The sequence below is a fragment of the Notolabrus celidotus genome, chromosome 10 (assembly GCF_009762535.1).
Source record: "Notolabrus celidotus isolate fNotCel1 chromosome 10, fNotCel1.pri, whole genome shotgun sequence".
In the NCBI taxonomy this organism is placed as follows: domain Eukaryota; kingdom Metazoa; phylum Chordata; class Actinopteri; order Labriformes; family Labridae; genus Notolabrus; species Notolabrus celidotus.
In genome coordinates this window covers 8,616,775-8,630,699 of record NC_048281.1, presented here as the reverse complement: position 1 = coordinate 8,630,699, position 13,925 = coordinate 8,616,775, and the positions used below count along the sequence as shown (strand labels likewise).

The 13,925-nt window shown below is 39.6% G+C and overlaps 1 protein-coding gene across 5 annotated transcripts in view; it reads left to right on the top strand.

Annotated features, from left to right (window-relative positions):
* Positions 1–1,376: 1,376 nt before the first annotated feature.
* The window catches only part of lrrfip1a (leucine rich repeat (in FLII) interacting protein 1a), a 65,520-nt gene continuing 52,971 nt past the window's right edge, over positions 1,377–13,925 (top strand). For 4 of the 5 annotated variants that reach the window (XM_034693602.1, XM_034693600.1, XM_034693601.1 and 1 more), the window contains exon 1: positions 1,377–1,991. In XM_034693602.1, coding sequence (XP_034549493.1) covers positions 1,902–1,991 — 90 coding nt within the window. In that variant the 5' untranslated portion in view covers positions 1,377–1,901. The remainder of the gene's footprint in view (positions 1,992–13,925) is intronic. The other variant, XM_034693603.1, reaches the window with a different exon arrangement.

The following is a 13,925-nucleotide window of genomic DNA, read 5'->3' as shown; positions in this document are numbered from 1 at the left end:
CAGAGCTCGCTGGTCATCATCAAAAATAGCAGAGAGGGTGTGAGAGAGTGTGATCCATAGACCAGGCTGGAGCTGTAGTTTCTGACTGAAACTGAACCCCTGAACATGTATGGCGTCCCCAGCCAGAGGTTGATGATGCATTCAAGTGTTAAGCGAAAACTCCGGTGAAAGAAGTCGCATACATGTTGAGAATTACTTGAGGCCTCAATGGGACAGCTTTTTGTATGCAAGGTGAAATGTTAGGTCAGATATACGTAATTGGGTGAATACTTGAATTAGGTGAAGGTCACTGTTCTTTTTTTTTTTTTTTTTTTACCTGTAAAACTGACAAATCACTTCATATCAAAGCAACAGGTGTGGACTCAATGTGCTTCAACATGAAAAAAGTTTGAATTCAGTTATAATTTTGGGGATATTTATGTAATAGCCAACTGGATAAAAATTATGAGATATCATAGGGATCCCAGAAAGAAAACGTTGACCAGGAGATAGCCTAAAGCTTGTAACAAATCTTGGGGTTTTTTTAATATTTAAAAACACAATTGCTAGCTTGGCATGAATAATCACTCAAAAACGCAATATAAGCTTACTATACACTTGGTTTTGAAAAAAAGGTTATTAGTTATTAGTTATTGTGCTCTATTTTGTGTGCTAAACCAGGGGTTCCCAAAGTGTGGGTCGGGACCCCTTGGGGGGTTGCGAAACACAAATGGGGGGTCGTGAGATGTCTTCCAGAATGTTTTTGTTTTAAGTTATCTAAAAATAATACAGTTTACCCATTATAGTAAAAAAATATCGACAAGATTGGAAGCTACACTTGAAATAAAAAACTTGAAAATAGAAAATGTAATGAGTTTTCTGCCTTTCTTTTTGCCAGATGACTCCTAAGTTTAGGGTTTGTGAATTTTGTTTATATAGCACCTTTCATACATAAAAACATGCATCCCAAAGTGCTTCATAGAATAACAGATAGACAGAAACAACAACAATGGTAAAATTATAAAAGGCATGATTATAAATAAAATACTCAAAAATAAATTAAATAAATACAGTAAAATTAATAAAATGAGTAATAGTGGAAAGAAAAATTAAAAATAAGGTAAAGTTAACAAGATCAGATTAATACAAGAAATAAATAAATAATTAAATAAGATAAATAAATGTCAAAGCAATGATTAAAATAATAACGCTAAAAATAATAATAAAAATAATAATGACTAGCTAAATGAAGCCACATTAAATCACTTTGAGGGACAGTGGGAGTCGCAAGACTTTGGCACGAATATTTTGGGGGTCGCGGGCTGAAAAGTTTGGGAACCCCTGTGCTAAACTGTCAAAACTACCAGTCGCAGCTGGTATATCCGACAGCCCGTGAACGCGTCTTGATTGAGTCCAGTCTTTGAAGTTCTTCAGGGTGACAGTTTGAGACTGCTGCTGTGGATCCGTCAGGTGTCGGACTCAAACTGCTCACAGACACTCTGATAAAGGTTGTTTAGAGACTGTTTATGTTTTTTCTTTTACTCTCGGTGGTAATTTTGTTGTTTAAGCGCTAGAGACGGACCCGGACCCGGTTTCAGAGGACGGTTTGACGGTTTGACGGTTTGAATGTGGGGTCTACGGTTCTGACAGAATCCGCCTGTAAACGCACCAGGAGCGCACGTGGGGCTGGTGCTGAACGCAGTAGACTTGTGTCGGTCCTGAAACACAGGAAGAGGTGTGAAAACGGATGTAAGACAATGACCCACGCTGCGAACACGACCAGACACGGTTTGTTTTTATCCCCACGACTTTAATCTAACATTTTAACCACACATGAGACCCAGCAGATAGCTTGTTTGCCGCTCTTCTGGATTACTTTACTGTTCGCCGAAGTCTGACTGTGAACTGTGAGAGGAGGAAACATGGGGACTCAGGGCACAGGACGGAAGAGGTCCACCAAGAAGGAGAGATCCACAGCAGAGGACGATGCCCTGAATCTCATAGCAAGAGAGGTGAGTGGAGCATATATCTAAAGTTTGTGAAATTCAGCCTGTCAAAAATGAGCTGTTTGACAAAACATGGACGAATCTAGGGGCTGGTCAATGACCCCAAAACCTACATACTGATACTTTTTGGGCTTTGGAGACTATCAGTGACCCATTTTAATGTCCCAAATCCGATTTCATCCATAATGATAAGAAAAATCCCCCTAATGCTGAAGGAATTATATAAAAGTGTTCAGGTATCCAACAAACAAAAAGCCTGTTTGCACCCATATACACCCAATTATACTTTGATATGTACGGAAGCCCTAAGCAGACACATCCATACATTTTCATTACTACTTTTTTGATTGATTTTTATTTTGACATCCTGGTTAAATGTCAAGATAGAAACTCAGGTTTTTCTGTAATAAGTTAATCCCAGGTGGTTTTTCCAATATCTTCTTGACTTATAATTAGGGATGTCCCGAGCCAATCTTGGCATTTTGTAATTGATCGGTGATCGCCACTTGAGCCCCTCATCTCATCCGATCATTTACGTCTGCTGCCACTGAACACAATATGCAGCTGAAGGCCAATGCACAAGTGTAATAAGTGTTCTAACTTCGCTTAGCTGTGTTTACATAATGAGAAAAATAGTATATTCCATGATTTCAATGTTATTGTAGAACTCACATGTACACCATCAGACACATTACAGAAAAAAACACATGCTCTACGCCCCATACGGTAACTCTCCAGGGACATATGGTTAAATAAGACCAAAACATAAACCAAACACAGGACAGTCTGTTAGCATTAGCAACCTTGTGCCTAGCGGCAGCTGCCGTTCTCTATTCCGGAATGTTGCTCCGTAGCTAGTGGCGTGCAACCGGGCGTGTTTCAATCTCGCAGCCTTGGATTTAAGCGTGCTGTAATGCCTGCACACCAGTTTTGTGGTTCTCATAGAGCAGAGCTTGTAAAACCAATAATGAGTTTGCTAGCTGGATTAAGATAAATGGAATAAACATGAGATGTTTTTTAGTTATTTTTTGAATTACTTGTTTTTGTTAAAGAAATAAAAAAATAGTCTGCAGCTCAACTCTCTTATCTCTTGTGCAACTATTATCTAGGCAAACACTTATCGGATCGGGACTCGGTATCGGCAAATATTCAATATTAAAAAATCGGATCGGGATTTGGGGCCAAAAAAGCTGATTGGCACATCCCTACTTATAATACTTGTTATCCTGGGGTAACAAAAACTGTCTTTCCCCTTATAATGGGATACTTATCTTGGTTATCTCAGGGTCCCAAAGCTGGTTTTCCTACTATAACTGGTTCTGTCATAGGATAATGAAGCTGGTGTTCCTAATGCATCAGATCCTTTTTCTCGCTCTCTCTGGATTTCCCACCATAACAGATTAATTTTTCTCATTATGTCAGGATAGCTAAGCCGTATTTCCTGTCAAATCAGATTAATTTTCTGGTTTTCGTAGCATAATGAAGCTGGTGTTCCCAGTGTATTGGAGTTTTCTGGTCATCTTAGGATAATAAAGTTGGTTTTCTCTTGATAACGGAGTCCTGTTATCTCGAGGAAACCCATTTGTTATCAAGAAATAACACGCCAATGAGTGGATATCTTGAGGAAGCAGCAGTAAATCACTCATTATCATTAACACTGGACGAGATAACGTCTGGGGACTTATGTCTGTTTTGGGCTTCCATAGAATTTACATACATTTGGAAAACTTTTAAAATGTACTGATCAGCTTATCATGTAACCAATGATTCCTCCTTTCACAATACAGTGTGAAAATAAACTTGTAGAGACAAGAAATTAACTTTATAACAGCAGGGAGATATCATACACTAGGAGCAGTAACCCAAACAGATCAGTAGTTGTTTGAGGACCTACAACTTTTTAGAAATACCTTCATAGTCCTTGTAAAAAGTGAGTTCCTTATTTACACGAACAATACACTGTTTAATGGGTGAGTTATTCATTACGCACTTCCTGAAGTGTGATGACTGATCAGAACAGTATTCTTTAATCAATGCATGGCCACCCTTGGCTGTTCTAATGATTCACTGGGTTATGAGTGTGTTTTAAAGCTCAGCCTGTGCTCAACATGGATTATAGTAACAAAGCAGCTCCCCGTTTTGAGACCTCCAGCTGATTCAAATGGTTTTCTTTACTAAGCAGTAAGCCTTTCATGCACTAACATGCAGGAAGTGTTGGGCTAACCTTCAATAATGCAAGGCTGGAGCTGGTAGCAGTTGTTCCAACAGGTGCTGAGGTCATGTTGTGACAGGTTTTTTAATCTCTTTGTTGTGATAAGTCTAGTGTAGAATAAATGGATGTTTTGTGCATGTGGTAATTCCTTTAATGTCTCCAGGATTTGAGTTCCCTAGTTTGATGTGTAATACCCTGCACACGTCCGTTCCTCTGATGAATGTTCTTATATCACTCCAAAGTCTAGAAAATTCTCAGCACATTGACATCAATAGCTACAGAGCACATTGTGCGTCGCTCTTTGAGGGTGTTACCATTATGTCAAATCATTTGGCTTCTGCTTGGTGGTATAGGCAACACATTTATTTTGTTAGTGGAGCATGATAAGGTAAAGGCACACAACAATTAGCAGCTTTGGGTATTAATACACAATTTGGAGGTTTAATAGCCGCACACAGCAGCAGATATAAACACAACAGCCTGTCTTTAAAAATATTCTAAAATTCACTTTCTCATCATTTCATTGTCTTTTTTTATTTTTATTGTGGCCATTTTAAAATAGAATTAAATAGATGTACAGACTCAATGAATTCAATCTTTAGTAGTGTGGAGGTTAACAAGGAAACACGCCAAGCTGATTTTCACAGCAGTTCAGATCCCAGCTCCTGAAGTCTCGCTAAAGTGAGTTGGAAAAACAGATTTTTAGGTTGAAACCGCTTTAATCTGTATTTTTACAGGTTTTAATCCCTTGTTTTTTATATATATTTTTTTTTGGAGAGGAGGTTAATTAAGCTTTGTGTAGAAACCTTACAAATAATGTTCACTGAAACAATCCTAATCTAAAAGCTGAGATAATGTTGCTAACGGCAGCTCAGCTTGCAGCCCCTCCTGATGTCGTTTTCCACTGAAAAGGGTCAGAAAATCATCACGGCCAAATTCCACCAGACCCGTGTCCGGTCTGTCTCTGATCATTCACGTTACTGGATCTGATAGGTTTCTATTCTAGTCAATGTGTTAACTTCCACTGGATCCGCATTGTTGTGTTCCGGCTGCGTCTCTGATCCAGCAGGTCGGAGCCCTCCGGATCAGATACACAAGACTTCTATTTTTGCCGGATGCCGGAGCACGACGCATCAATCTCAACAGAGCAGATGGAGCGGGACAGGAAGTCAGGCACCAAAACAAAATGAAAACATCCGGTTAATTTTCAGAATAAAACACTCTGTTATCTTTAGATTGTATTTTCACTTAACTACAACAACAAACTGTCATGATGAGCGGAGCCAGGCCTGGAGTCAACAGGCTGCCGTAGACGTGCTCCTGCTGCGGACGATCTGGACTCCAGCTGATACGGACGTGCTGGACTCCAGCGGCAACAGCTTCTACGACTCGTCTCATCACTATCACTTCTCTCTCTTACTCCCCTCTATCTGTCTTTCCAGACCCAACTCGGTCAAGACATGATGGCTGTCTAACATGAGTCTGGTTCTGCCTGAGGTTTCTGCCTGTTAAAAGGAAGTTTTTCCTCACCACTGATTAAGGTGGGGTCAGACTGAGTCTTACCCTGTCTTGAAGTTGGGTCTCTGTTCATAATTTGACATAGAGTGGTCTAGACCTCCTATGTTTGTAAAAGCGTCTTGAGATAACGTTTGTTGTGATTTGGCGCTATACAAATAAAGATTGATTGATTGATTGATAGAGGTTTTCAGAGGACCAGAAAGACAACATGGATGAGGAGAGGACGAGGAGAATCCTTGATCCAGTAATTACAGCGGGAAAACCTTGGTCACATGACTCCAGCTGTCCTGCTCCCTGCTGCGTTCCGAAAACGTAACCAGTGGGTGTTGACGGACGAGAGAGAGCACGGAGCTGGACTGCAGCGGATCTGGTGGAAGTCCCGTGTTACATTTGAGCAACAAAGTCTTCTGTTCTCTACAAATTGGAGCAGGTTTCAGTCACATATAAATAACTACAGTTTACAGTTTAGGCAATGAGTTGTCATGTTCCTGAAGGTTGCGTTCATTATCAGGATACTTGTCAACCTAGCAGTGTCTCCACTCATATATGGCAGTAAATGTAATTAGCCAAAAACTGATCGTCATATTTTTAGTAGCACCAAGCCGTGCATTACATTTTGGTACGTTAATCAACAAATCTTAAATTATTCCAACGATGAATGTGGTGAGCTTAAAAAAATGAACCATACTTTCAGAGCCATTGCCCCAGATTGAGGTCGGCTCTTACAGGCATCAGTAAGCAGGAAGTTTCGTCTGTGCTCACCACACCCGGATGTCTTAGCAAATTTGCATGTTAGACTTAACTGACATATTCTCAGTCTTCAGTCGTCATGTTTAGCTATGACTGCCCGTGCTACTACTAATACCAGACCTGCACACATTCTTCTTCTTCTACCGCTTCACTCTGCTGTAGTGAGTCTGAGGTTGCACATTCTTGTAGCTGGCAGTCATTTCTTTTTGTCGTCTATTTGCAGCGGCAGGAATGTTATCAGGCCAAGGTTAGAGAGTTAGATTGTGCACACTGAGTCAGCAGTGTAAGATAACCAAGCATTCTTCTTGTTAAATGAAATAATCAACCTTTTCTATTCTAACAATAACTATCGGACACTTTTCAATCACATCTGTGCAGCAAAGGGAGAAAGTCTGTGCCTTTAAGGAGCATGGGGGTCATGTCCCACACTGGCAGTCCTCTGACAGGATGGTATGTCCGCCCTGATGAGTTGGCCCATTCTGCTGAAGAGTTTTAAAAATAGACGCTCCTGAAAGATCAGCTGTTGCTGCACCCCAGATTTAGATTTGGTCTGTGGGTGGGGGATGGGGATGGAAGAGGAGGGTTGTGGCTCAGCAACTGGCCATCCCACTAGCACAGAGACATGGGAGCAGCAAGTCGCTGCTTGGGATTGTCAGACAGTGTTGCAGAGAGCTGGAGAAACAGCTCGAAGATGGTGATAGTTCATGTACATCATCGCTCCATCACTACAGTGTTGTTGTTTAGCTCTCTTCTCCCCTGCAGGATTCAGAGAAACTTAAAGTTGTAAACCTGACTCAGTTTAGACCAAAGGAGAGCAGACCACACAGCAGGAAAGAATGTCAGCACAGAATACCAGAGCATTAGTAGTGCTGGACTTTAGGGAGTTGGTTCCCTACATATGTCAAACAATTTGAATCCAGCTGTAAACATTCATGAAGCGGGCATACTGAGGCTGACCCCGGCTGCTCCTACATTGTTTTAACATGTTAGGAAACACTGCCTGTATTCCAATGGCAGCAACATTACACTTCATAATTAGTGATATTTAAAATAGATTTTATTGCAGACTAATTTTAGAATAAATGAATGATTTTAGACTTTTTTAAGCAATATGATCAAACAGAATGTTTTCTTTGTCAAATCTTTCAGTTTTGAGCTTTTGCTAAAACAAAAAGTTGAAGTAAGAAGATGCAGTTGTTTTTGCTTTTGAATATAGTCCCCACATTGCCTCCAGGTGATTCTGAGATGCTGCACTGACAGACTTTGATTCACATATCTTGAAGGGAGGATATATGACCTGTTAAAGAAAGGCCTTTGAACTTAAATGTCTTTGCGGTCAAACTTCTGTGGGTAGCCTTAGGCAGAAATTTGCTCTGCATCTGGTCTGATGACGGTGTAAGAATGACCCACAAGAATTTTGAAGTAAATCATTGACTAATTGCAAAACTATGGCAACTACAACTGTAACATATATGTGGTTGAAGTTGGAGCTGATAAATGTTCAGCTGCAATTGATGCAAAAAGAAAAAGGTCAGAGGAGATGTATGGCTAGTTTTCGGTGATTCCAGAAATATGATGATACCCAGCAGAACAATCACAGGGTCTGTGTTGTTTGGGTGCGTATAGGGCTAGGCGATAATTTGATAGTGATAATTATCATGATATAATTTTTCTCGATATACATATAACAAATGTTTGATAAAAATGTGATATAAATATACCTGTAATTACACCCCCCAACCACTGGAAAGGGAGGGGGCGCTAATGAGCCTTAAATGCTCAACATTGGACAGGAGTGCACTACTCAAAACAATACTGTATTAAACTGATACACAGAATACAATTTGATATTTCTTTGTTGTAAATTTAAATCAAATAATGTAAATCACCTCAACCTGAGAAAAATAAGAATCTACAAACTAAAACTTCACAAAAATCTCATCTTTCCTTAAATACCTGCTTCCTGTTAGCACCGTCAGAAATGATGGATTCAAGAAGTTCATCAGAAAACTAAATCCAGACACAAACTAACAAACTGTCTCGTTTTGTCAACTTTCACTCAAGAGCAACAATCTGCCTTTACATTTAAATGGAATAATGATTTGATATTTATCGGGATAATTATTGATATGGACTGATATAAAATATTTTATTGTGATAACATAATTTTCAATATCGCCCAGCTCTAGATGCGTAGTTACATTTCTGAGGAGGGGCTCCATGTGTAGGCTTCTGCATAGAGACGACGGGAAGTATAAACCAGGCTGAAAACGTCATTGATGGTAATGTCTGTCATTTTTGTGATCCAAAATGACATATGTTGAGACACCATCAGATTACAGTTCAAAGAGTTCCTTACTTAAAATGAAGTCATATATTGCTTGAACTCTTTCTGATTATTTTCTTGTTTATCTTTTGGGTTAATAGATAGTATTTCTGTTCATGTTTGTTGGAGTAGTCAGCTGTTGTTATAATCCAAATGAGAGGGCCAACTGCAGTTTTTTTTTGGGTTGTGTTGATTAACCAACCACTTCATGAGAAGAGGACAATTGGCCCTGAAGGATTAATCAAATCCCTCATGCTGGGGCTTTGTGTTGGGGATTTTAGCTTGTTTATTTTTGTCTGCAGAACGACATAATGCCTCAGTTGTTTATTTGTGCTACCCGTGGGAGTTTAGAATGAAAAATTGTGTATAAAATTGATGATATTTAATTAAATTTTTTTCAAATTTGAGCACACAATTGACTCCTTTTGGTGAAATCATTAAGATTCTTCTTTTGCTCACAGGGTTTTTCTATGTTATAATGAAATCAAAGAGTCAAACAATAATGTTGTATGTATCCCACCCTCACAGATGAAACGTTATAGTGTTAGAGAAACCTTAAAATAGTCACGTTGATCATATTAATTGCACTTACTGGAAAGTGAGCAAAGTGAACATCACACTTTTTACCCAACGTCAGCCCTTTCCTGTGAGCTGTTTTAGCTGTTGCCCTGCTGAGCGTGACGTCTGCAGCAAACCACAATTATGCAGCCGAGCGCGGTAATGAAAGAGCATTCAGCCTATACAAACATTTGGGCTATGATGGCAAGCCCGCTAGCTATCTGCAGCTGCAGTTTCACCAATGCTAACATGGCTTGAAACTACATTTACAAATGCACATTTATACACAGACCATGAATGTTACCTGGTGCCAAGCTGACATTGGTGCCTAAAAGAAGAGGTAAGGAAGTGCAGGATGAGTTCATACTATGAAAAAGAAGAAAACGCATGGGATATATAGTATACCTTAAGAAACACCCTCAACATTTAAACATGACTTGCTCCTTCTTTTTGACTACTCTGTAACTTTCTTTGAGCTCTAAACCATCACCATGTATGGTTCGATATATTTACCTTGAAGCACAGTGTACCACAGTGTACCAGTCCCCTCCAGTGTGATGTCAGATATTGATTAATCTGATAACAGTCCTGGAATCCAACTCACTTTCCTAAAAGGTCCTGGTGAATAGTCCAAGTTTGAATCCCACCCAAAGATCACACTCAGCTGTACGTGTCAGTATAAATCCAGCTGATCCTGTTCATGAGCTCATGTTTGGCTTGTGTGTGTTGTTAAATTTAACTCGACAGCACCCTTGATAAATATTGACTGGTAGTTTAAGAATTATGCGCCTCAATGTCTCCTGTGTATCAGAAAGTCATAACAAGTGTTTATCTTAATGATAAATAGAAAAGCAGACAACCTTGACAGCAATCCTCAAACACTCACAAACACACAATCTCCAACTTGAAAATGCTCCCTTTGTCTGCTTGGCTTCTTCCACCAAAACTGCAATTTACATTCATATCAGAGGGTAGTAGGGATGGGCATTTCAAGCTAAAATACTATTCAATAATCATTGGCATCTATTCGACGATTATTCAAATACTGCCCCCCTGCACACACACACACACCACACAAAGACCTGTCCCGTTAAAGGCCCATTTATGTGGCAGTCGCGTTAACCAGCAGCAGGACGAGGTGCTGCTAGTAGCGGGCACTGACAGCGTCATTTTACAGCCATGCTCAGTCTCTGGAAATACGTGTATAGTAGTGTGAGATTCAGAAACAGAAAATATTGTAGCAACTGTCGCGAATTTTTTGTTCTTCTTTGCTATTTAATGCAGTTAGCAAACAGCTCTAAGACACTCTATAGCCACCGTCTGGTGACAATACTGTATTACAACCAGGCACCTGTAAAAACGATGAGAAATTGTACTTAAAAATGAGAAAATATTTGCACTAACTCTTCGATTTTTACTAAGTGAACGAATGTTCGAATATTCAAAAATCATGTCCCATCCCTAGAGGTTAGATATTTCAAGTCATGCTTTTGTATCAATGAAGCTGCCTGACGCAATCAACTGTAGTTCTTCACATGTATACGGCAGGACTTAGATTTAAAGAAACATGCAGAACCATATCCCAAAACATCAAAGTATGAGTTAAATGACAATAAACGGTGTGCTTCCCTTTGCTCTACTGCAGTATTGGTGCAAATCTGAGCCTGTCACATCAGCAGCCAGCAAAATGACAGGGGGGCTGTTGTCTGGATGATACAACGCTGTCACACAAACAGTACCAGGAATATGCAGCCAGAGGCAGCTGATTTGGGTTTTTGCATTTAAATTGTAAATGTTGAGGAAGCAGTTCTTATGACAGCATGAATTTCATGATTCTTGAGTCATGAATGATCAGGAGCATATGCGGCACTTTGCTTTTCAGGAATCAAGCAGTCTAATGTGTGTAATTTTCTGCAGCAGTCTGGTGTTATCTGCACATGACTTAAAAGAGAAGGACAACAGTGTGAAGCTAAATCTGAGTTTAAGTGCTCTGCTGGTGGTTTGGATATTTTGATCAAACAAAAAGATTAACAGATCAGCAGAGCTGTCACTATCACACACACTAGCCTTATAGAGTATCTGCTATCAGCTGGACATGCTAAGCCTTTCTTGTGTTAGAGGAACAGTTAGGTTACAGTAACAAACACCTCTGCAGTGTGAATGCTTGAAGGAGACTTTAAACACCATTAAGTGATGTCTGTGCTGAAACCTGTTTGACATTATGTTGTAAGCCTCTACTGACTTCTAACTGAACTGGTGTCATCAGAATTTGTCTGAATTTGGGGTGACGTGTGTTATGTAACAGCAGAATAAATTACAGATCCTGTGGCTGAGGATGCTACACATTTTAATCCTGGTCATTTAAAGTATACTTCCTCAAAATGAACTGAAGTGTCTGTAGTTTCTTGCAGCCAAAGTACAGTCTCCCGAGGTGTTGCTTTCTGTTGAAATGTGTTTTGTTTGCACGAGTTGAAGGGTTCTAAACCGGGGATTAAACTCCCATGCTGCTGCAGGATCTCTGTCAGAAGCTCAGTGAAGCATGGAGGAAAATTAGTTATTTAGAGTGGATTAGTCTGGAGGATTATTTCTGAGCACAACTTCATGGAAGTCGTAATGAAGCATTACATTAGACCACGGCTGACTGAGTTACAGGAATAAGGAGAAGAAGTAGCAGTAACAGTTAATTTATTACTTATTAAATAAATTAATATGCTAAAAAACAGTTAATTCATGATGTGATATTCCAATAGGAAAAATTATAAGGATTAGCAAATTAACTATGAATCAGTAAAGGGTTCAAATCAAACGGATATTCACAAAATCTGTTGATGAGTCAATCATTTAAAAGTATAAAACAATTCCTAAATTTATGATCAAATTAAATGTTTATTTAGTCACCTTGAATATCGTATTTTTCTCTTCTTTTCCAAAAAATCTTCAGATTAAACCCAATTTCACAGATCAAATATAATTAATAATAACTAATAAATAATAATAATTGGTAGGATTATTATTGCGCTTTTCATGGTGCTCAAAGTCGCTGTACAGAAAAATAAAATAAAAATAAAGCAAATAAATAAATGATAATAATAGTATACACTCATTCATTCCAAACACACCCACTGAGCCAGAGTATGAACAAGAGATGCTAATAATTACTGGCATGCTCATTCAGAGAGCTTATTTTAATACCTCTTTCATATTTTAAATAATTTTTTATTAATAAGTTCATACGTCTGTACAGCCTGAGGAAGACCTTGGCCGCCCAATACGATTTTTAATGTTGCAAAAAAGCCCTTTTCAACTCAGCCTACGCCTTTGCACTTGTATATTAACTCTGCAACGCTGTTATATTGGTGTTCCTGTGGGGGTTTTCCCATTGTGTTATGGTGCTGTGGAAGCATGAATGGTAAACACACGGCAGGAAATTCACATTTGCACACGCGCTATACAGAGCGCTGTTTCAACAACCTCCTCCGCCAGCCTACAGTGAGCCTGTTTGGGTCGTCCAAACCACGCCTCTGTGACGGTCATATCAACGTGAGACATTGCAGGGGCGTAGATATTGCACAGTATGAGGAGGGTTAGTGATTTGATGTGCAGTAGGACATTAAGAAACTGTTCGCATCAGTTATAGCCAGGCGGCAACCCTTCGGCTGCGAGAATTGAAGCCAATGCAGAAGTTTTAAAAACTGCAGTTCTTCGAGTGTCCACTTGAGGCTGGCTCCGGAAGAACAGGAAACCACATACACACCTATTAAAAAAGCCGATCTTTACAGCAGAAATAAACATGCTTACATCCTGGTACAAAAAAAGAGTTTAGTCTGGATAGCTCATTTCTCGATCAGCACACACTGTACTGGGGTGAATTTTTTCATAACGCAGCAATTTCAAAGATATTAAGACTAGGAGTTTTCCATTATGAGAGGCACAGCTGACTTGATTGACAGGCGGGGACACTGTAGCTGTTGGCGAGGAGGCTCAAAGCGCGCCTCTTTACCTCACACTGGCTCAACAGCAGTTAGGTTTGGCTTCAAAACAGCGCTTCAGAATCAGACGGTTGACGTCCCGGATACTACGTCTATTATTTATACAGTCTATGGTTATAGCATGGGCATCACGGTTTCAATACATACCTGCTGCGTGGTCAGTAGGTCTCTGGGGATCCCATTTGCCTCATTGTCAGATTGACACCTATTAGTCTGACTGTCAGTCACCATGATACATCTAAGGGTGTAAAAGCTTGGCCCATGAGTCCATGGCTGAGTATGGAGGCTTGTGGTCTTCAACACTGAATATAAAATGATTTTTTTAATTCACTGCATTACAGTTGAGTTATTTCCATTTGTTTATTCTGCATGTTCATACTGCAGTGATGTTGAAAATTGAATTAATTTGGCAATGCCCTTTCACTGTTTCTGCTATATGCTGTGGTTTTATAGATGATTGCATGAAAGGGGAAACCCACCACACAATCCTCTTTTCATTTACAGTCACTCAGAGAGAGACAGAAACCACAGTCCCTCGTGCAGTTACAGCCGAGTTTATCTCTAATGCTGAAGTCAAGCAGCTCAAG